The sequence below is a fragment of the Lepisosteus oculatus genome, chromosome 2 (genome assembly GCF_040954835.1).
Source record: "Lepisosteus oculatus isolate fLepOcu1 chromosome 2, fLepOcu1.hap2, whole genome shotgun sequence".
Classification (NCBI taxonomy): domain Eukaryota; kingdom Metazoa; phylum Chordata; class Actinopteri; order Semionotiformes; family Lepisosteidae; genus Lepisosteus; species Lepisosteus oculatus.
Genome location: NC_090697.1, coordinates 4,320,613 through 4,339,510, shown reverse-complemented (window position 1 = coordinate 4,339,510; position 18,898 = coordinate 4,320,613). Strand labels below are relative to the sequence as shown.

General features: G+C 36.2%; 1 protein-coding gene across 1 annotated transcript; it reads right to left on the bottom strand.

The window, feature by feature from the left end:
• Positions 1-8,971: 8,971 nt before the first annotated feature.
• On the bottom strand, positions 8,972-9,855 carry LOC138225474 (trace amine-associated receptor 13c-like). The gene has a single exon (XM_069185711.1). It carries the CDS (start codon positions 9,848-9,850, stop codon positions 8,972-8,974), a length of 879 nt encoding a protein of 292 aa, XP_069041812.1. The 5' UTR covers positions 9,851-9,855.
• Between the last annotated feature and the right edge of the window lie 9,043 nt (positions 9,856-18,898).

Sequence of the window (18,898 nt, the reverse complement as noted above, 5' to 3'; positions counted from 1 at the left end):
ATCCCTTTACTGTGCGTGTTTTAATCTGCTTAAAATTGAATATTTATATGGAATTTTACAACTAAAGGGAAATTTTAGTAGCTGAGCATAAAAAGAAGAGGAGCATAACACGTCTGATCTTGCTTTTATAAAATATACAGACTTTTTAAAGTTTAATGAGTAACATGCTGTAATACACAGTTTAAAATTATTAAAAGTCTAAGGAGTATACAACTTAAATACTTAATTGGAAAAAGATTGTCCCTCAGCAGCGACCGGGATACAAAACCAGGCATTTTCTGGCCACAGCTCAAATGGTGTATATGAGACCTTAAGCTTAATTAGCTCCACCTGGTGGTTTTACAAGGTGCTTCTGGATACTATTACCTATTTCAATAAAGATGCGGTAGGATGCGGTATATATGCGCCACATCCATTGCATTTTAAAGCAGCATACCCTGTTTATTTTGAATGGCTGGATCTGTACATGGACATCTATATACAGTACATATCATTAAATTATATATTTTACTCCTCATTTACATGAATGTCATTATCGCAGTTAAAAATTTCAATTATGGTTTCAATTATGGACCTGGGGTGTTATCTGTGTGGAGGTTTGTGTTCTCCCTGTCGTAGGGGTTTTGTGAATTTACTGGAGCATTTTAATAATTGTAACAGTAAATCAGAAGGTGATTCTTTTATGGCTATTAGAAAATCAGTCATTAGAACAATCAGCAACACTCACACACAAGGATTCAGATACACAGAATACATTTATTATGAATAATAAATATAAATAAACTTTATTTTATATAGGGCCTTTAAAGGTGGATTCTTAAATCGCTTTACAGATTGACAACAACAATAAATTAAAAAAATACACAAGATAAAACACATAAGTAATACACAGAGGAGACCGTGGATGGTGGTACTAAGAAGAGCAGAGGGGTGAAGAATGGAACCAGTTAAGTAAAGGCTTTTCTAAAGAAGAGGGTTTTGAGTCTGGATGTAAAGGAGTTTAGAGAAGGTGACTCTCTGATATCCTTGGGGAGAGAGTTCCAGAGCTTGGGGTATAACAGGAGAAGGCCCTGTCACCCATACAATGTAGATGGGCTTGGGGGACAGTAAGGAGACCAGAGTTAGAAGAGCGAAGGTTGCGAGGTGGGGAGTAGGGCGATAATATTTCAGACAGGTACTGAGGTGCCAAGCCATGCATAGCCTTGTGGGTGAGCATGAGGATTTTAAAGTCTAGATGGAATTTGATTGGAAGCCAGTGCAAGGACTCCAGAATAGGAATAATGTGATCATTTGCACTAGACCTGGCTGCTTAATTTTGGAAATACTGCAGTTTGTTCAAAGTAGATTTAGATAACCCAGCAAGTAGAGCATTACAGTAGTCAATTCGAGAGAACACAAATGTGTTGATCAGCTTTTCAGACACAGTTAGTGATAGCATAGGGCGTAGTCTTGAGATTTTTCTGAGGTGAAAAAAAGATGTTTTGACAATATACTGCACATGTGGGTCGAATGTTAAGCCAGAATCAAATATAACCCCAAGGGTTTTCATTTTAGATTGAAGCTCAAGAACAGAACCATCCAAAGATAGGATTACAGGACTGGCTTTACGAAGTTTTGAGTCATCCAAATTTTTATGTCAGAGATGCAATTAGATAGAATAGAGACAGCCACATCAGTGTCAGGTTTGGTATGGATGTATATTTGAGTATCGTCAGTGTAGAAATGAAAGCTGAGGCCATGTGCTCTTAAAAGCTGACCAAGTGGAAACATGTAAATGCTGGAGAGCAAGGCGCCCAGTATCGAGCCCTGAGGAACACCAGACTTAACAAGACCAATTGCAGACATATACCCATTAAGAGAGACAAAGTGACAGCGATCAGTGAGGTAAGATTTCAACCATTTGAGAGCAGTGTCAGAAACTCCAAACACAGTCTCAAGACGAGAAAGTAAGATGTTATGGTCCACAGTGTGAAAAGTGTCAACAGTGTCGAAAGCAGCACTGAGATCAAGAAGGATGAGTATAGAGAGAGAACCAGAATCAGAAGCTATTAGAAGATCGTTAGTGACTTTGACCAGGGCAGTTTCTGTGCTGTGAAGTTGACGGAAGCCAGATTGGATGGGTTCGAAAAGGTTGTTTGTCATGAGGTGGTTATGTAACCGGAGTGTGAAAGCACTTCTAGAAGTTTAGCAAGAAAGGGTAAGTTGGAGATGGGGCAAAAATTGTTAAGTCGTCGAGAGCCATGTTAGGGTTTTTTGGCACGGGGGTAATGGCAGCAGTTTTGAGGACCGTTGGTACAATGCCAGTGCTCATGGATTCATGTATAATATTGAGGACAATGGGACAGAGAGAAGAGAAGCAGGACTGAAATAAAGTGGTGGGAATGGGATCTAAAATAGATGTGGTGGGTTTCATGTGTGTAACTAGTTTACTGGGAGATGCTGAGTCAAAAAGAGAGGAGCTGGAGAGAAGGGAACCAGAAAAGTTGGATGAGGAGGTAGGAAGTATGGAAATGATATGCGTAGTGGAGAGAATGTGATGCAGGATATTGTCGATCTTAGAACTAAAGAAATCTAAGAATGTGTTGCAAAGTTGCGATGAGGCAGGTAATGTGGTGGGGCAGTTTGGCTTGAGCAGTCTGTTGATGGTGGAGAAAAGATGTCTGGGATTGTTTTGGTGATTTTCAATGATGTGAGAGAAGAAGGTGGATCTAGCAGGCTCTACAGTAACCTTATATTCAGACAAGTAATCTCTCCAAGCCTGATAATGTACATTTAGGCCAGAAAGACACCAGCTACGTTCAAGTTTGCGAGAGGCTGCCTTCATAGATCACAGATGGTCGTTGTACCAGGGGGCAGGGTGAGAGAAGGAGATGGTTCGAGTTTTTAAAGGAACAAAGGTGTCAAGGGTAGATAAAAGAGAACTATCAAGTAACTGTATTTTGTCCTCTAGAGCAGTGGTTCTCAAACTTTTTCGACCAAGTACCACCCCTGATAAAACCAAAGCATCCAAGTACTACAAGTCACCTTCTCTGAGGAGCCACAGAAAATCTCAATGACCAACATGAGTGCACGTGTGTGTACACACTCATATACACATATAATAAATATTATAATAATAAACTTTATTTGATATAGCACCTTTAAAGGTGGCTTCTCAAAGCGCTTTACAGAAAAAAAGCAGGAACAACAACAATTACAAATAAACAATAAAAAAGCACCATTTCAGTGAGAGGGGTGAGCCTGTTTAGTTGAGCAAAGCAGTTATGAAGTCATTTTTGAGCCTTGATACAATTCACAACAGAGTCTTACAGATATTAAATTGTCAGCATTTTCTTGACGGCAAAAGGTGAAATATGTGCTCTCCTGTAGTTCCTGTTGGTAGCGGCTTACAGAACAGAAAGTCCTCATGGGACATGCCCTTAAACTCTTATCTAACGTAAACGAGGTAATTGGCCAAATCGACTACAGACTCATCTAATTGCAGTGAAAAGCATCTGCTCATCTTAACGCGTTCTATCAGCGTAATTTTGATATCATCCGCCATTTCAATAATTCTATGAGTGACTGTGTCTTTCAGAGGGGGCAGCAGGTCGAGCTGTTTAGCAGCTTTTTCTCCACACATAATATGTGTCAGCTCTTTTGCCAATGGTAAATAAGGTTCTTCAAAAATAGTGTGGGGCCTATCTGCTTTAGCAATCTGCAAGCTTGCAATTTCCATTTCAGGAGTCTGTCTCAGAAGTTAAAAGTTTTTACTTCATGCGAATGGGAGCGACACCCAGAGACGCTGTGTATTTTTCTCAAATTAACCTAGAACAGTTCTTAAATATTTTTCTGTTACCTATTACACTTTCCTGTGCTCACAAGATTACCAGCTTTTGTAGCACCCATTTCTATGCATTCCTGTGTTTACAACATTGGCATTGTTCCAAAATCACACACATTCTCCTACCCCTCTATTTGCTGGAGGTAGCTTTTTTAAATACAATTGGTCACTTGCATTCGTAGCACACATTCCTATAGAATGGAATAGAATTACATTGTAGCTCTTTGTCCACTCAAGTATTAATGCGTGCTGTATCGTAGTACGTAGGCTGCATATTCGATGTCTTAAAATAGAAAATATGAAAACCCGTCCTGATTTTTCAACGCACACACCAGGGTCATATGGCATACCAGCTGGTGGCGTTGCGCGTACCACTTCTGGTACGTGTACCACAGTTTGAGAACCACTGCTCTAGAGGGTCAGAGGAAGAGAAACAAGATAAGGAGGGCAGAACAGAATTTTCAAACCTTGGGTAATCAATTGATCGCCAGTTTTGGAAATTTACAGAGCGTTGGGTTGAAGTGTTAGAAACGAGTAATTCCAGAATAGCTAAGCTAAAAGAATGGCTAAGTGGTCAGAGAGGCCTAGATCAAGGGGAGAGCAGTGGGAGACAAAAGATCCATTTGCAATAATTACATCTAAGGTGTGTCCTTAGATGTTATGTGTAGGGGTACAAACAAACTGAGTAAGATTAAAACATCCCAGTAGAGAAAGGAAGTCTTTAGCCAGACTGGAAGACCTTGAATCGATGAATCGATGTGTGTATTAAAGTCCCCTAGAATAAGGATCCTTTTAAACTTAAGGCATAACAATGAGAGAAAATCAGCAGATTCACCCAAGAAGGCTTCACTGGGTTTGGGTGGTCTATAAACTGTGGCAATAATAGTAGATTGGGGGATAGAAACATTTAAAACAAGGCACTCAAAAGAAGAGGGAGGAGGTATAGTAATAGGACTTAGATTGTAAAAAAGGTTGTAAATAACAATGATGCCCCCACCTCTGCCTGAAAGACGCGGAAGGTCAAACAAACCATACCCAGGAGGGACTAATTGGTTAAACAAGAGTCCATCATTTTATTTGTGCCAGGTTTCGGTTGAGCACAGAAGGTCCAGCTTTTTTTCTTTGATAGTGTCACATAAAAGAAGAGCCTTGATGTTTATGGAGCAGGAATTGAGTAGCGCTGATCTAGCCAGTCTCGGGGATTCAGGGGGAAGCGGAGTGCTCTCCAGGTGCAGTAGTAAGAGAAGATTTATGAGGTCTGAGCCGATACAAGATGGACTTAACAGTCATGCACCGAAAGGCAGGGATAGAGACTCCGCTGTCAGACGACTGAAAGAAACGTCGTCCTTTGCTGTGATGGATGTAGCGACTCGGTCGTAAAATCCCAGTAATATGGCAAGAATCGAATGTGTCTTTCACCAAGAAGTAGCTTTGTTTTAGTTGAAGAAGTTGCAGTGCAGTGTACCTCAGAGACATGATCGATGAATCAAGACGGTGTAACAAGACGGGAAGGAAATCCAGAGTAAGGCGATAGCAGGTGGTGAAGGTCTTCAGCAAATTCACAACGCAAGTGGAGGTCGCATTTGTAAATTTGTAACGTGAAGCGGATAACGTGAAGCGGATAAAAACAGATCAATTAGAAATCAGTGTTGCCGAGAAGAAAAAGGAAAAAAAACATATATAAGTAGATAAAGTAAATAAGTAAGTAAATAAAACATGAAAAACTGGTGAGAGGAGTGGCAGCCAAATGCGCTAGCGTTCCCTCTCGACTAGAACCGGAAGTGATACATAATCACATAAATAATACATAAAACTATGCATATAAAAATTTATCAGTCAGCCTGTATAGAGATGGCACAAAAATGCAAGATGTATAATAATGACGAGATACAAAACAGAAAGAAATACAAACAAGTAATATGCATTCAGTATACCATTCAACTATACCGTTTTGTTAATTTAGTCTCATGAATACAACTACATTAGATACTCAAAAGTAAATACATTACTTATATGAATTAAATTGATATCAACTTGTCTTGAGGTAACAACTGAATTCTCGAGATGCAATGTAGAATATTGAGTTACTTATCCAGATTAGGATTTGGATTTCCCAGGGAACGGACACAAAAGACCAGCTGGCAGGCTCTGTTGCAGAGGCGTTCAACCAGCATCATTGGGCTCAGGTCTGGCTTGGGGCCAAACCAATCCTGGTGCAGCTCCAAGTCGTGGAAGAAGGAAGAAGAAATTTCTGCTGCTGCAGCACGCTAGACAGCATTCTCTCCAAGGACCACCCTCTTGCTAGCATCTTGGCTGGGCTAGGAAAAATAAAGTCTGTGCACAGAAAAGTGACTATGTGGTCCAGGGCAACTCACTCTAAAACAGGAAGAAGACTTGTTCGTTCCCAGCCTGGCACTACTGATGAATAGAAATTCTTCAGATTGTTGACAAGAGTCCAACTGTATGTCGCTGTGGTGACCACACAGGCGTTCACAGTTGCGCCAGCGAATTCATGAGGTCTTTTGCTGCAGTCTAGGCCTGGGGCAGATCTGGGTTAGAGTTAGGGTTTGGGTTAGGGTTAGGTTAGACTCACTCTGTGGTCATTAAAAATCCCTGGGTGTTTCTCGAAAAGAGTAGGGGTGTAACCCCGGCGTCCTGGCCAAATTTCCCATTGGCCCTTACCAATCATGGCCTCCTAATAATCCCCCTCTATGAATTGTGTGGTGAGCGTTCTGGCGCGCTACGGCTGCCGTCGCATCATCCAGGTGGGGCTGCACACTGGTGGTGGTGGAGGGGATCCTCATTACCTGTAAAGCGCTTTGAGTGGAGTGTCCAGAAAAGCGCTATATACTGTAAGTGTAAGCAATCTGTACAACTTTTTTTCCAATATATTCCAACGTATTCTTAGAAAAGGATAAAACATTATAACTTTTTATGAAGTACAGAATACTGTATATACCTTATAATGTTAGAACACGGATGTTAAAACCACAACTCACTGTAAATTACCATTACTTTGATGCATAAAATATTTATGAAAAAGGCTAAATACTGTTGTGTACTTATATTTAGCTACCACTACCATCTACTGTGTATACATTGTATACATTAGGTATTTATTACGTTATACTGCTGTTTTTATTTTCAGCTAACTATAGGAAAAATGATTTCAGTTATTCGAGATCTAAAACTGGTTCTTAAAGTCAATTTTTTTGTTTATAGACAATGACTTGAAGTGCAATACCAGACCCATACTGGAGAAACTTGACAAGAAGAGATTAAATTACCTTTAGTAACCCAGCCAAAGCCCTGACTTGAATCCGAAATAATATTCATGTCATGAGATGAAAATTGTAATGCATCAACATCATAATAAACATTTCAGAACTGGCTCAGTTTTGGAAAAAGAAAATAACTTTTATTTTATAATTATTTGGAATAATAGACAACAGGCAATAAAAACAACCCACACATTTAGTAATTGTTTAGAAATATACAATTTTTACTATTATTAATTGCAAATTAAAGCCACTTCATTGGGCATCCAGGTATGACAATAAAAATGTTTTTTTTTTCAATAAACCAAATGTAATATGATAGATTACACAAACTGGGCAACGTTGTAGTATAAATGAATTGTAAAATTATGTTTGCAGATAAAAACACTCACCATTCAAGCATTAACAGTGCAGAGCAATTGATTGATATATTTTCTATAATGAAATGATTAAGAATTAATCATGTTTTTAATTAATCAAAATTAATCCTAAAGAAAAAATCATGTTTTTGTTAACATTTAATTAAATAAAAGTGAAAAAGAACATGTCATCAGAAGGAAAAAATATTCCACTGATGAAAACATCAGTACACTGTTTTCATGTCCTATCATTTCTGTACTATTTCATTACTGAATAGTGATCAAAAGAAATTCCTAAACATAAAATCTGTTGAAGTTCAAATGGTAAGCAAACTTTAATGATGTTCAGTAAACAGATTAATTAAAGTGGATGATGGATAACATATTCTGAAACCAGGGATAAAACAAAGCATAAATAACAGGATTCATTGCAGAGTTAAAATTTACAAGAAAGATTAGAGCATTAATTACTTGAGCTGAAGAAGAGACACTAATGCTTCCTTCAACTATACTGCCAATGTAATAAGGCATCCAACATAAAAGGAATGCAGCCACTACACTTACTAAGGTTTTGGCTGCTTTCCTTTCTGATCTTTTAGAAATTTTACTGTTGCTTCTCTTCTTACACTTCAGTTGTTCAGTAACAGTTTTGATCACTCGTGCATGCCTTTTAGCAACAATAAATATTTTTATATAAAGAGTTATCATAACAGAGCAAGGCAAAATAAAAGAAACTAACATGTCAACTATAACCCAGGGTGCACTCATTTCAAACAAACATTCTCCTAGACAGGCATTGAGGCCTTCTGTGCTTTTGAAGTTAATGTTAAAATTTACAACAACCACCACGTAAAGTACAGAGAATGTCCAACTGAGTATTATACAAAAACATGTGAAATTAACTGTAATTTTATTAGAATATTGTTATGGGTCACACACTGCAAAAAATCTATCAATACTTATAAAGATAACATTGCTAAGAGAAACAACTGTAAGAATGCAAAGAACTGAGTAAAAAATAATACAAAACATCCTCCCAAAATACCAACAGGTTTCTATATATCTGATCATTGCCAAAGGCATCACAATCAGCCCTATTAGAAAGTCTGCCACAGCCAGAGAGAGCAGGAGGAAGTTAGTTGGTGTATGCAGCTGCTTGAAGTGAGAGATAGAAATAATCACCATCAGGTTTCCACACACTGTCAGCATCACCACTGATATAAAGAACACATATAAGATTACATAAACAACAGTGGATCGGGTTTCTTTCGGGCAAGATGTATGAAATGATAAATAATTAATCATGTTTTTGTTAACATTTAATTAAATAAAAGTGAAAAAAGAACATGTCATTAGAAGGAAAAAATATTCCACTAATGAAAACATGCAGATGTTTTCAGTACACTGTTTCCATGTCCTATAATTTCTGTGCTTCATTTTTCATTACTGAATCTTGATCAAAAGAAATTCCTAAACATAAAAGCTGTTGAAGTTCAAATGGTAAGCAAACTTTAATGATGTTCAGTAAACAGATTAATTAAAGTGGATGATGGATAACATATTCTGAATGTTAATATTTCTTTAATTGACTTCTGAAACCAGGGATAAAACAAAGCATAAATAACAGGATTCATTGCAGAGTTAAAATTTGCAAGAAAGATTAGAGCATTAATTACTTGAGCTGAAGAAGAGACACTAAGGCTTCCTTCAACTATACTGCCAATGTAATAAGGCATCCAACATAAAAGGAATGCAGCCACTACACTTATTAAGGTTTTGGCTGCTTTCCTTTCTGATCTTTTGGGAATTTTACTGTTGCTTCTCTTCTTACACTTCAGTTGTTCAGTAACAGTTTTGATCACTCGTGCATGCCTCTTAGCAACAATAAATATTTTTATATAAAGAGCTATCATAACAGAGCAAGGCAAAATAAAAGAAACTAACATGTCAACTATAACCCAGGGTGCACTAATTTCAAACAAACATTCTCCTAGACAGGCATTGAGGCCTTCTGTGCTTTTAAAGTTAATGTTAAAATTAACAACAACCACCACGTAAAGTACAGAGAATGTCCAACTGAGTATTATACAAAAACATGTGAAATTAACTGTAATTTTATTAGAATATTGTAATGGGTCACACACTGCAAAATATCTATCAATACTTATAAATATAACATTGCTAAGAGAAACAACTGTAAGAATGCAAAGAACTGAGTAAAAAATAATACAAAACATTCTCCCAAAATACCAACAAGTTTCTATATATCTAATCATCACAAATGGCATCACAATCAGCCCAACTAGTAGGTCCGCCACAGCCAGAGAGAGCAGGAGGAAGTTAGTTGGTGTGTGCAGCTGCTTGAAGTGAGAGATAGAAATGATCACCATCAGGTTTCCACACACTGTCAGCACCACCACTGATATAAAGAAAACATATAAGATTACATAAACAACGGTGGATCGGGTTTCTTTCGGGCAAGATGTATTGTCAGATGGAAAACAGTACTGCACTATTTGATGTCCTCTCACTTCTTTTAATTCCATTATACAAGAAATAAAATGATCGAAAAATGGCTTTGAAATTGCAAAAAGAAACTCAGAATTCCACTCTGTACCCTTAAAAGTACCATATTAACCCAACTTAAAATGGCTCTAACTTTAAGGATTCGAGTAATATACAGTAAATCTTGTCTCTGCTTCTCCTTGGTTTTTAAAGAGATTTTAGTAACTCCTCCTGCTTCTGTGCTTGTGTGTGGGTATGAGTATGTTTGTTTTTGATTAAATGAGAAGGTGTGAAGAGTCTAGAGATCTCATTAGAGCTAACCTGTTTTGTTACTTGACTCGTATCCTGAACTATAGGTATAGTTGTAACATCTTCAATAAAATCCCAAAAAAAGTTAATGCAACAAAAGAACTATATTAATACATTTGAATACCACTGAAATCATATAGCTTGATCTGAATTAATATAAACATGAATATATAAAGTAAACTGGGATGGTTGAGTAATCAAATAAATATGGTTAAAAATATAAATATAAAGTCAGGTCCTGCCACAAGCTTACCTTGTGAATAAATAATAAAAGTGAACAATTTCACACCTATAATTGCAAGGGAATATAGACCAGTAACATTTATAGGTAGATGATTTTCTGTGTCCCCATCACTGTGATGTAGTATTTTAATAAATGGGGAAGCAAATTAAGAGAAAATCAATCACAAATAATGTATTAAGATATGTTTACAAGTCACATTCATCCAAGCTAACCTAAGACCTGACATACAGTATGTAAATTCCACTTTATATAAAAAATCTTTGTAAAACACCCAGGCCTCACCCTCTGTGGGCTGGTTTGTACGTGATCGCTGACTTTCATATAGCTCACTTTACAATCACTTTCTCTCTCTTTTGAAACTACTTCATCTTTTTGTTCTCTCACACAAACACCACAACCTCACTATGTTTTTCATTTTAAAAATACCATACTCAGCCTGCAGCAGGTGGTGTTTCACTCTAACTTCTGGTGAGATATTCCATCTCTTCTATGGAATCAACACAAACTGTATTGTAACGCATACGGCCGACATTGCAGGTTGTGCGAGCTGGTTTACCAGCGCGGTGACGTCACCGCCCTTCCCTGTGAATAGCAGGGACCGCAGCCGCCGGGCTGAGGGAAGATTTCCCTTTAGCTCAGCTGGTTGGGTCCCTGTTGAGTGATGCCGGAGGCCTGGGTTTGAGTCCCCAGCGGTGGGGGGCCGACCTGAGGCACCAGCGGCGAGGGCGCATACCCATGTGAACCCGAAAGCGCTACGGAATATTGCAAACCCTGTCATAGAAGCTGGACAGGACATTTAAGTGGCGTAATCAATGTGCTGTAGAATGGTATGGTCTCTTTTAACATATTTGCATCACAGCGTGTACTGCAGTTGTAAAATGTCGCCCACATGAATCAAATATGTGAACAGGGAGTGCAATTCACAACGTGCCATATGTGTTGAGAGGGACTCTGTAAACAAGTCAATGAAATGCAGTATGATACTTTTCCTGCTGAATCTGCAGTATTTTATAGAACTAGTCTGAACTGGAATGAAAGAATGCAGGACACAGGGGCTACTATGTAATCTATACTGTGTAATATGGGAATAAGTGCTACGAAACTACCACAAGTAACCAATTGTGTTAAAAAGAAGTTCTCTTTGGCAAATAGGGAAGAGGAAGAAGAGTGTGATCTTGGAATGCTGCCAATCTGATCAGCACAGGGAAGTGTGAGAGATAACAGAAAAATATTTAAGGACTGTTCTAATTTAATCTCTTCCGCACTGATGCTCATGAAATAAAAACTTCTTTTAACTTCTGAGACAGACTCCTGACTGTCTTTTGAGAGGAAGTGGGACAATTTCACCAATACATGCAAATCATATGAAGTCATTTCTTCAAATATCCAGAAACAGTAGCATACAAGTCAATGAAATCCAATATGATCAGTATACTATATAAATATACTGTACATACAGTAAATAGAGTATGATACTGTATGATTTTAAAGCCATTAGTATAGTATGTGTATACTGTTGCTAGCTTTGATCAAACCACTATAGAAACCAATGGAAAAAAACAAAGCATTCATTTCTACCTTTTCCCAGTAATCTGTCACAAATCCACATGTGGAATACGTTAGTTGTCATTATTAGACTAATAGTTACTTTCCCAAATTTATTAAGTTTTTAATTTATTTACTACGTTTTTATAATATGAACCCATGTACTGTATGCCACAGTAAAACTGCAATGTTGCCTGTGCATTAATGTGCATAAAAAGCTCAACTGTTTTTTTTCTGAAAATACAGTTAGGTAACAGATATTTTAAGTAATTTTTGTGAAAATAAATGGAGTTTTTAATGAAAGTTCGGGAGGAATGAAGGCAGCCGCGCTCATTCGACACAGCTGCTGCAATTCTCACTAATCCCGACGTAAGCAACCGGTCTCCATAAATATCAAACGTCACCCTCTCCTCTTCCTCGTTCGTTTTCTGCATCCCTCCTCCACCCCCTCTCCACCTTTGCAGCTACCCCATTGGTCGCATGGGGGTCCTATCCTCCCCGTCCAACGGCCGGGAGGTTGGCCCTCAGCCAAGCGGGTTACGCCAAATCTCCACATCACAATAAACGATTCTAATTTCTCCCAAGCTTTCAGCTGCTGTCATTCCTCGTGAAATCACAAGTAGTGGTCTTTTTTATATACATTCAGCTCAGAAGGCCACAATTCTTCCACATTACATGTTAAATCACTGTGCCACCTGGCTGCTTTTAAAAGTAGTGCAGTCTTGCAACAGATTATTTGAAAAATAAAAAGCTGTTGGGCGGCATCTTTCAAGATACTGTCTTATGTTCTTTGCCGCAACAATTAAATGGTTACAACCCAATAAATCTAAGTGGCTGCATCTGTATGTTTCAACAATGCTTTATACACAGTATTCGATTCATATAACAAACAATGTTATCTGTAGTGTTAATAAATGAGACATTCATGGGTTTTTTGTTTCAATTAGTGGAATTTCATTTAATGGAAATAATAATAAAAATCAATTTAATGCATTTGATGGTTTTGATTATGGACGTATTTATAATTTATATATATTTTTTGTTTGGAAATGTTTTATGAATCATTATACTTATTTAAGCTATCGGAAAAGTGGTTTCAGAAAAGTGAAATAGTAAAGAGGTATCTGAGTATTTGTAGATAAGATTATCCAGTAGATTAGTTACTGAGTACAACATCAAAGCTGGCTGTGTGTGTTCTTTGAAATTACTTATGGGGTATTGCTGATAATAATATTATTTATTCATCAAAACATATTTGATTACAATTTAAAACATTTTAATTCTCTTTTAACATTGTAATCCCCACTTTATACAATTTTTGTAAACATTGTTTGATCATCTTCCATTTCATTTAATTGTTTTGTTAATTTTTTGCCTTCTGTTAATTTTCATCTTCACAATCTGTTACAAAACATCTTCTGTAAATGACCACTCATATATTATCAGTTAATTGTCCGAAAGGAAAAGAAAAACAACACAATGTTTCGACTGTGGAACCTTCCCTCAAGTGTGAAGAGATGTTGTGTTTCTTTTCTTTCCCTTTCATCATGGACATCATGGAATAAAACTTTACCTCTTTGTTTGCAGCCACCTACTCGATCATTGTCATATTATTGCAGCTAATTTTTAATTCAAACTGTTGTGTAGAACATTATGGTAGTTTTGTCAAAAGATAATAATAACAACAACAATAACAATAATAAAAAAATCATCTGCATTTTTAATTGAAAAAATAACCATCAGTGTTCGAATAAAGAAGCCCCACATGTAACTATCTGTTTTAATTAATGATAGTATTAATTTATCTGTTGAAAAGAAAAAAAATTTGTACAGTAATCTGTTCAAAGTTGATAAAGCTGTTAGGGTGTTCATAAATCAATAGAAAATACTAAAACTAGTAAGTTTACTAACCAGGTTATAACAATATCTACATCATCTAAATGCGTCTCTTTAGCTTCTCTTTATACAATATGTCAAAAGACTCACAATTAAATGGTTACACAGTAAATTTAAAATATAAGAATTGCCAGGATAATCTAAAGCATTGATCTCTGAGCTGAGAGGCTTATTACTTTTCTGTGTTCTACTTATTGATACAGATGCAGTGTTTTTGTGTGTATTCTGAGTGATTTGAAAACCTCTTTGAAAAGCATCATTCTTTGTGGTGTTAATAAAAACTTGGTTCATATGTGCAAACTTTAAATGTTTATTGAAAGCATAATGAAAATCATTTTCGGACTTTTGTCGAAGGCATATTTTCTTGGCTTGATATTTTTTACAATATTACAGATGTGAAATTTTCATTATTATTTTCTTACTTGATTTTTTATTCAGTATAAATCTGTATTCTAGAAGAGTTCGGTCTAAATATTTTACATGTTGCAATGATTTTTAGTGCCTTTCGAAACCATGGAAAAAAGAAAGCATATATAAATGGATTAAAAGTGGAATTAAAATAAGCTAGCCATATGAAACTATCATACACAACAGCTGGAGTATCAAAATTAACATACGGGTCAACTGTCTTATCAGTGATGAAAGGGAGCCAACAAAACAAAAAACAACCCACAACTATTCCCAATGTTTTTACAGCTTTGCGGTCATTTCCTCCTTTGAAATGTATTTTATTGTGCTCAAGATATGTGGTCCTGGCTTCCATACTAATATGGTTTGCTTGCTTTCTTGCAATAGTAAAAATCCTAGCATACATTAGAAGCGTTATAAGGCATGCCACATAAAATGTCAGGGAATCCATAAAATTAAATATTTCATTGAACAACAATATGCAGCTGCCCTCACATCCAACCTTGCTGCCTGTATTTTCAGTTTCTTTGTCCTGGTAATGGAAGGAAATAAAAGCAATAGAACAGATTGTTGGAAAGACCCAGCCGACCACTATGAATCGGAAAGTCACCTGAGTGGTCATTTTACTAGTGTAGTGAAGAGGGTGACAGACTGCATAATAACGATAGAAAGCTATAAAGAAAACATGAAAAACTGAAGCTAAACACAACAGAAGATCTATAGACGTATGCAATTTACAGAAGAAAGAGCCCATATACCAACAGGATTCAACCGTCCTGATCATGCTGAAGGGAAGCACAAATAAACCAAGCAGGAAGTCTGCAGTTGCAAGTGACAAAATAAGCAGATTACTTGGCAAGTGGAGTTGTCTGAAGTGAGAAATGGAAATGATCACAACCAGATTACCAAAGATTGTTATAAGTACAGTCAGTAAAAAAACACAGTACAAAATCACTTTAATTGCCGGAGATCTGACAACTTTTATACAAGACAATGTCATATTTTCAAAGCAGTATTCCAACAAATTAATTTCCAGGTCTGTTGATTTCATCTTGATGGCTGTTAGAATAATGTAATAATGTAAGCAATATTAATAAGAAAAGTAGTAGTAAACACAACAATTAAAAACAGAAACATTGTGAAGTGAAGCACAGCTTTGGCAGATAAAAATACTAATACAACAATACATTCTCTCAAATACATACTGTACAATAAATCTGGTATAACACATGGCTATTGTTGTAGGGCATCATAAAAGTCTTTTCAGTTCTTTATAAAATACTTAATATGAAAAAAAGATTCCGGGCGAACATCAGAAAAATTACTTTAATTTCATGACTGAATTCTTTATATATATATATTTTTCAATTATAGCTCAGTTACTGATCAGACATTGAACGTAGTTTTACTGTTACTTGTATTTAATTAAATATAACCAAGCTAATTTGTGAAAAAAGATGCCTATATATGCAATACAGTATAATATTGTGTCACATTGTTTTATTAAGAAACAAAAATACTTTCATATTCCATTAAATCTTAACATTTTGCTTGTTAGTTGTGCTTCATTCACCTCTCTTATTAAACAGTAGTATGTTTACTTTTATATAATATTGCAGTTACCTTAAAACATGTTCTTCCTAAACAGACTTCACAGTTGTCTTCTTTCTTTCCTTATTCATACTGCCTGGCGACTAAGCTTATATACAGTAGTTTCCAACAAACTGAAATTGTGCCTGTGTCTGTTGTATTATTATCCACAAGGAATAATATAACTAGAAGACTTTAACTAGACCCCAGAGGTTCCATTTCCATGATCATCAGAAAATTTGTCACCTTCAATATGATTCTGTTTTTGTTAATGTAAACAAGCAGCAAAGATAAACAATTTAACTTTTTGAAGTAAGTTTTACATTTGGTAATTTGACAAATATTAGTAAATTCACAGTTCTTTTAATCTAGGAAAACGATTTGCTTTGATACTTTTATATATTATTTCACTTATATCAGGAAAATTTTAGAATTAATTCCAATGAAGAGGTAATGCATTTTTTGAAAACACTAAACAAATAAAAGATTAAACAAAAACAACAAAATAAACGGCATTTATAACCACTGTGCCAACAAGCACCTCTGGTTACCCAATATATTCTACAGTTCTACTGGATCACCACAGGGCGGTCTTGTCTCCCCTATTTTACATTATGTACACTTATGATAGTAAGAATAAACACACAGACAGGTATCTTAAGATTGCTGTTGACCTCACCCTGGCCATCTTATTAAAGGATCCAGAAAATCAACATGGACCTTTTCTAAATGGTGTAAAGGCATTACATTTTAACACATCAAAATATTGATTTAAGGAAAAATGCAACCTCACACCTTCCTACTGTGATTAATGTACTATAGAGGTAGTAAAAATAATTCTGTACTTTTGCTTCATATTCATTTTTTGACATAAAATACAAATGCCCTTAGTATACAGCAAAAATGACAAGTTTCACTTCGATTACCCAAAACTTTTATATTCGCAGCAATTACAATTTTCTTGGTTATGTCTCTATCAGCTTTCCACATCTGTGTTTGAGAAAGTTTTACCCATTCTTCCTTGCAGATTTGCTTAATATTTTGTCGAGTTGGAGGGGGAGTGTCAAAGAGCCACAATCTTCAAATCTTCAAACCCCAGATTCATAATGATATTCAAGTCTGAACTTTGTCTGGGCCACTCAAGCACATTACATTGACCTTCTTGAGCTGAATCCACTATGGCAGGTACTCCTCAAGTATTTCCCTGTAGCTGACTCCATTCATTGTTCAATCCATGCTGACAAGTTCCCCAGTCCCTGCCACTGAAAAGCATCCCCATGAGATTATGCATGCTTCATGGTAGGGATGATGTTACATGAGTGATGAGTTGTGTTCGACTTGCACTAGGCATAGTGCTTTGAATTCATGATCATGGGTCTTTTGCTGATCGAAGCAGGTTCTCATTCATTGTTCCCTCTGAAAAGTACCTGAATGCCTGGTACTGAAAATATGATGTTGTCAAGACCATGCATAATGATAGGAATGGTGTAACACAGATGATAAACTGTCAGATAGATAGTGTTATATTAGATGTTACAGAAATATGCCTTGCTTCATGGGAATTCTCAAAAACAAGGAATATCATGGAGTGTCTATAAACGAATTAAAACAACTGAAATTGTTAATATTGAGATTTCTTCTTGTACTGTTGAGGTATGCACTGCTGAAACACTTAAATAATACTTTAAAGACTGCTTTTAACTTTTATGAAGCGTCATTATTAACACATAAAACGTTGAATGTCTGAATATTTTCCCTTTAAATCACTAGTGATCTAATGGATGATATACAGATCCAGCCATTCAAAAGCGCACGGAGTACGCTGCGGTCATACCGCAGTTATGATAATAGTATCTGGAATCACCTGGTCAAACCTCCAGGTGGAGCTAATAAAGCTTACTGTCTCATGTACAGCATTAGAGCTGTGACCAGAAAATGCCTGGTTTCAAATCCTGATCACTGCTGAGATTCTCAAAACTTACTTTGTATTATTGGAAACGGATAGGTAATCGGATCAACGAAATGCTGTGGTGTTACTTTTTGTCAATGAAAAAAAAAGTATTTTCATTTACAAAGATAGTTACAAAGAAAGTGGACCATGGTAATACTTTGAGTTTACAGCTTGTTCAAGGTCATTCGTTATTAATACTATTAGTAATATCTTCCGTAAATAAAATATTTCTGCATAATTAAGATATTTATGATAAAGGTGGTAGGTTGTGCACTTTTTTCAACAGAGCAATCTTGCTTCTATAAAATATACCAACTTTTTAATGTTTAGTGATTTACATGCTGTAATACACAGTTTAAAATTATTAAAAGTTTAAAGAGTATACAACTTAAATTCTTAATTGGAAAAAGATTGTCCTTCAGCAGTGACCAGGATTTGAAGGAAGGTATTTCTGGCGAAAGCTCAAATGTTGTACATGAGAGGTAAAGCTTTATTAGTTCTACCTGGTGGTGATTCCAGATACTATTTTCATAACTGAGGTATTATATGGTATAACGCGATATGATGTGATGTGACACGGCCACCGTGTTTTACTACAGCGTACCTTGCTCGTTTTGAATGGCTGCATCTGTATATCTATGTTTTTCAAAAAGCCGGTTGTAGATGACCAGCTTCAGTCCCAAAACAAATTAGACACATGAGGTGCATGGTATTTTAACTACAATATTAACTTTAGAGTAACTCGTAAAACTACTAAACAATCTAAAAGCAGGCATACAAGATACTTAGAACTGTTAAAAGCAACAAGTGAAAATTAGTTCTTTCAGCTTTTCTTTAGATAAAGACAAAGTTCTCATATGAGAGACCTTTGCAAATTAGCTGTCATTTGAAAGGGAATTTGCCGGCTCTGTAGACAGTGATCAGATTATTACCATATTCAATTCCAAACCTGCATCTGGTCTAGAAGGCCAAAACCTCATAACAGAGGTA

Excerpts from the sequence above, each read along its gene's own strand:
- LOC138225474 (XM_069185711.1), bottom strand. The coding sequence starts at position 9,850 with ATGGTGATCATTTCTATCTCTCACTTCAAGCAGCTGCACACACCAACT.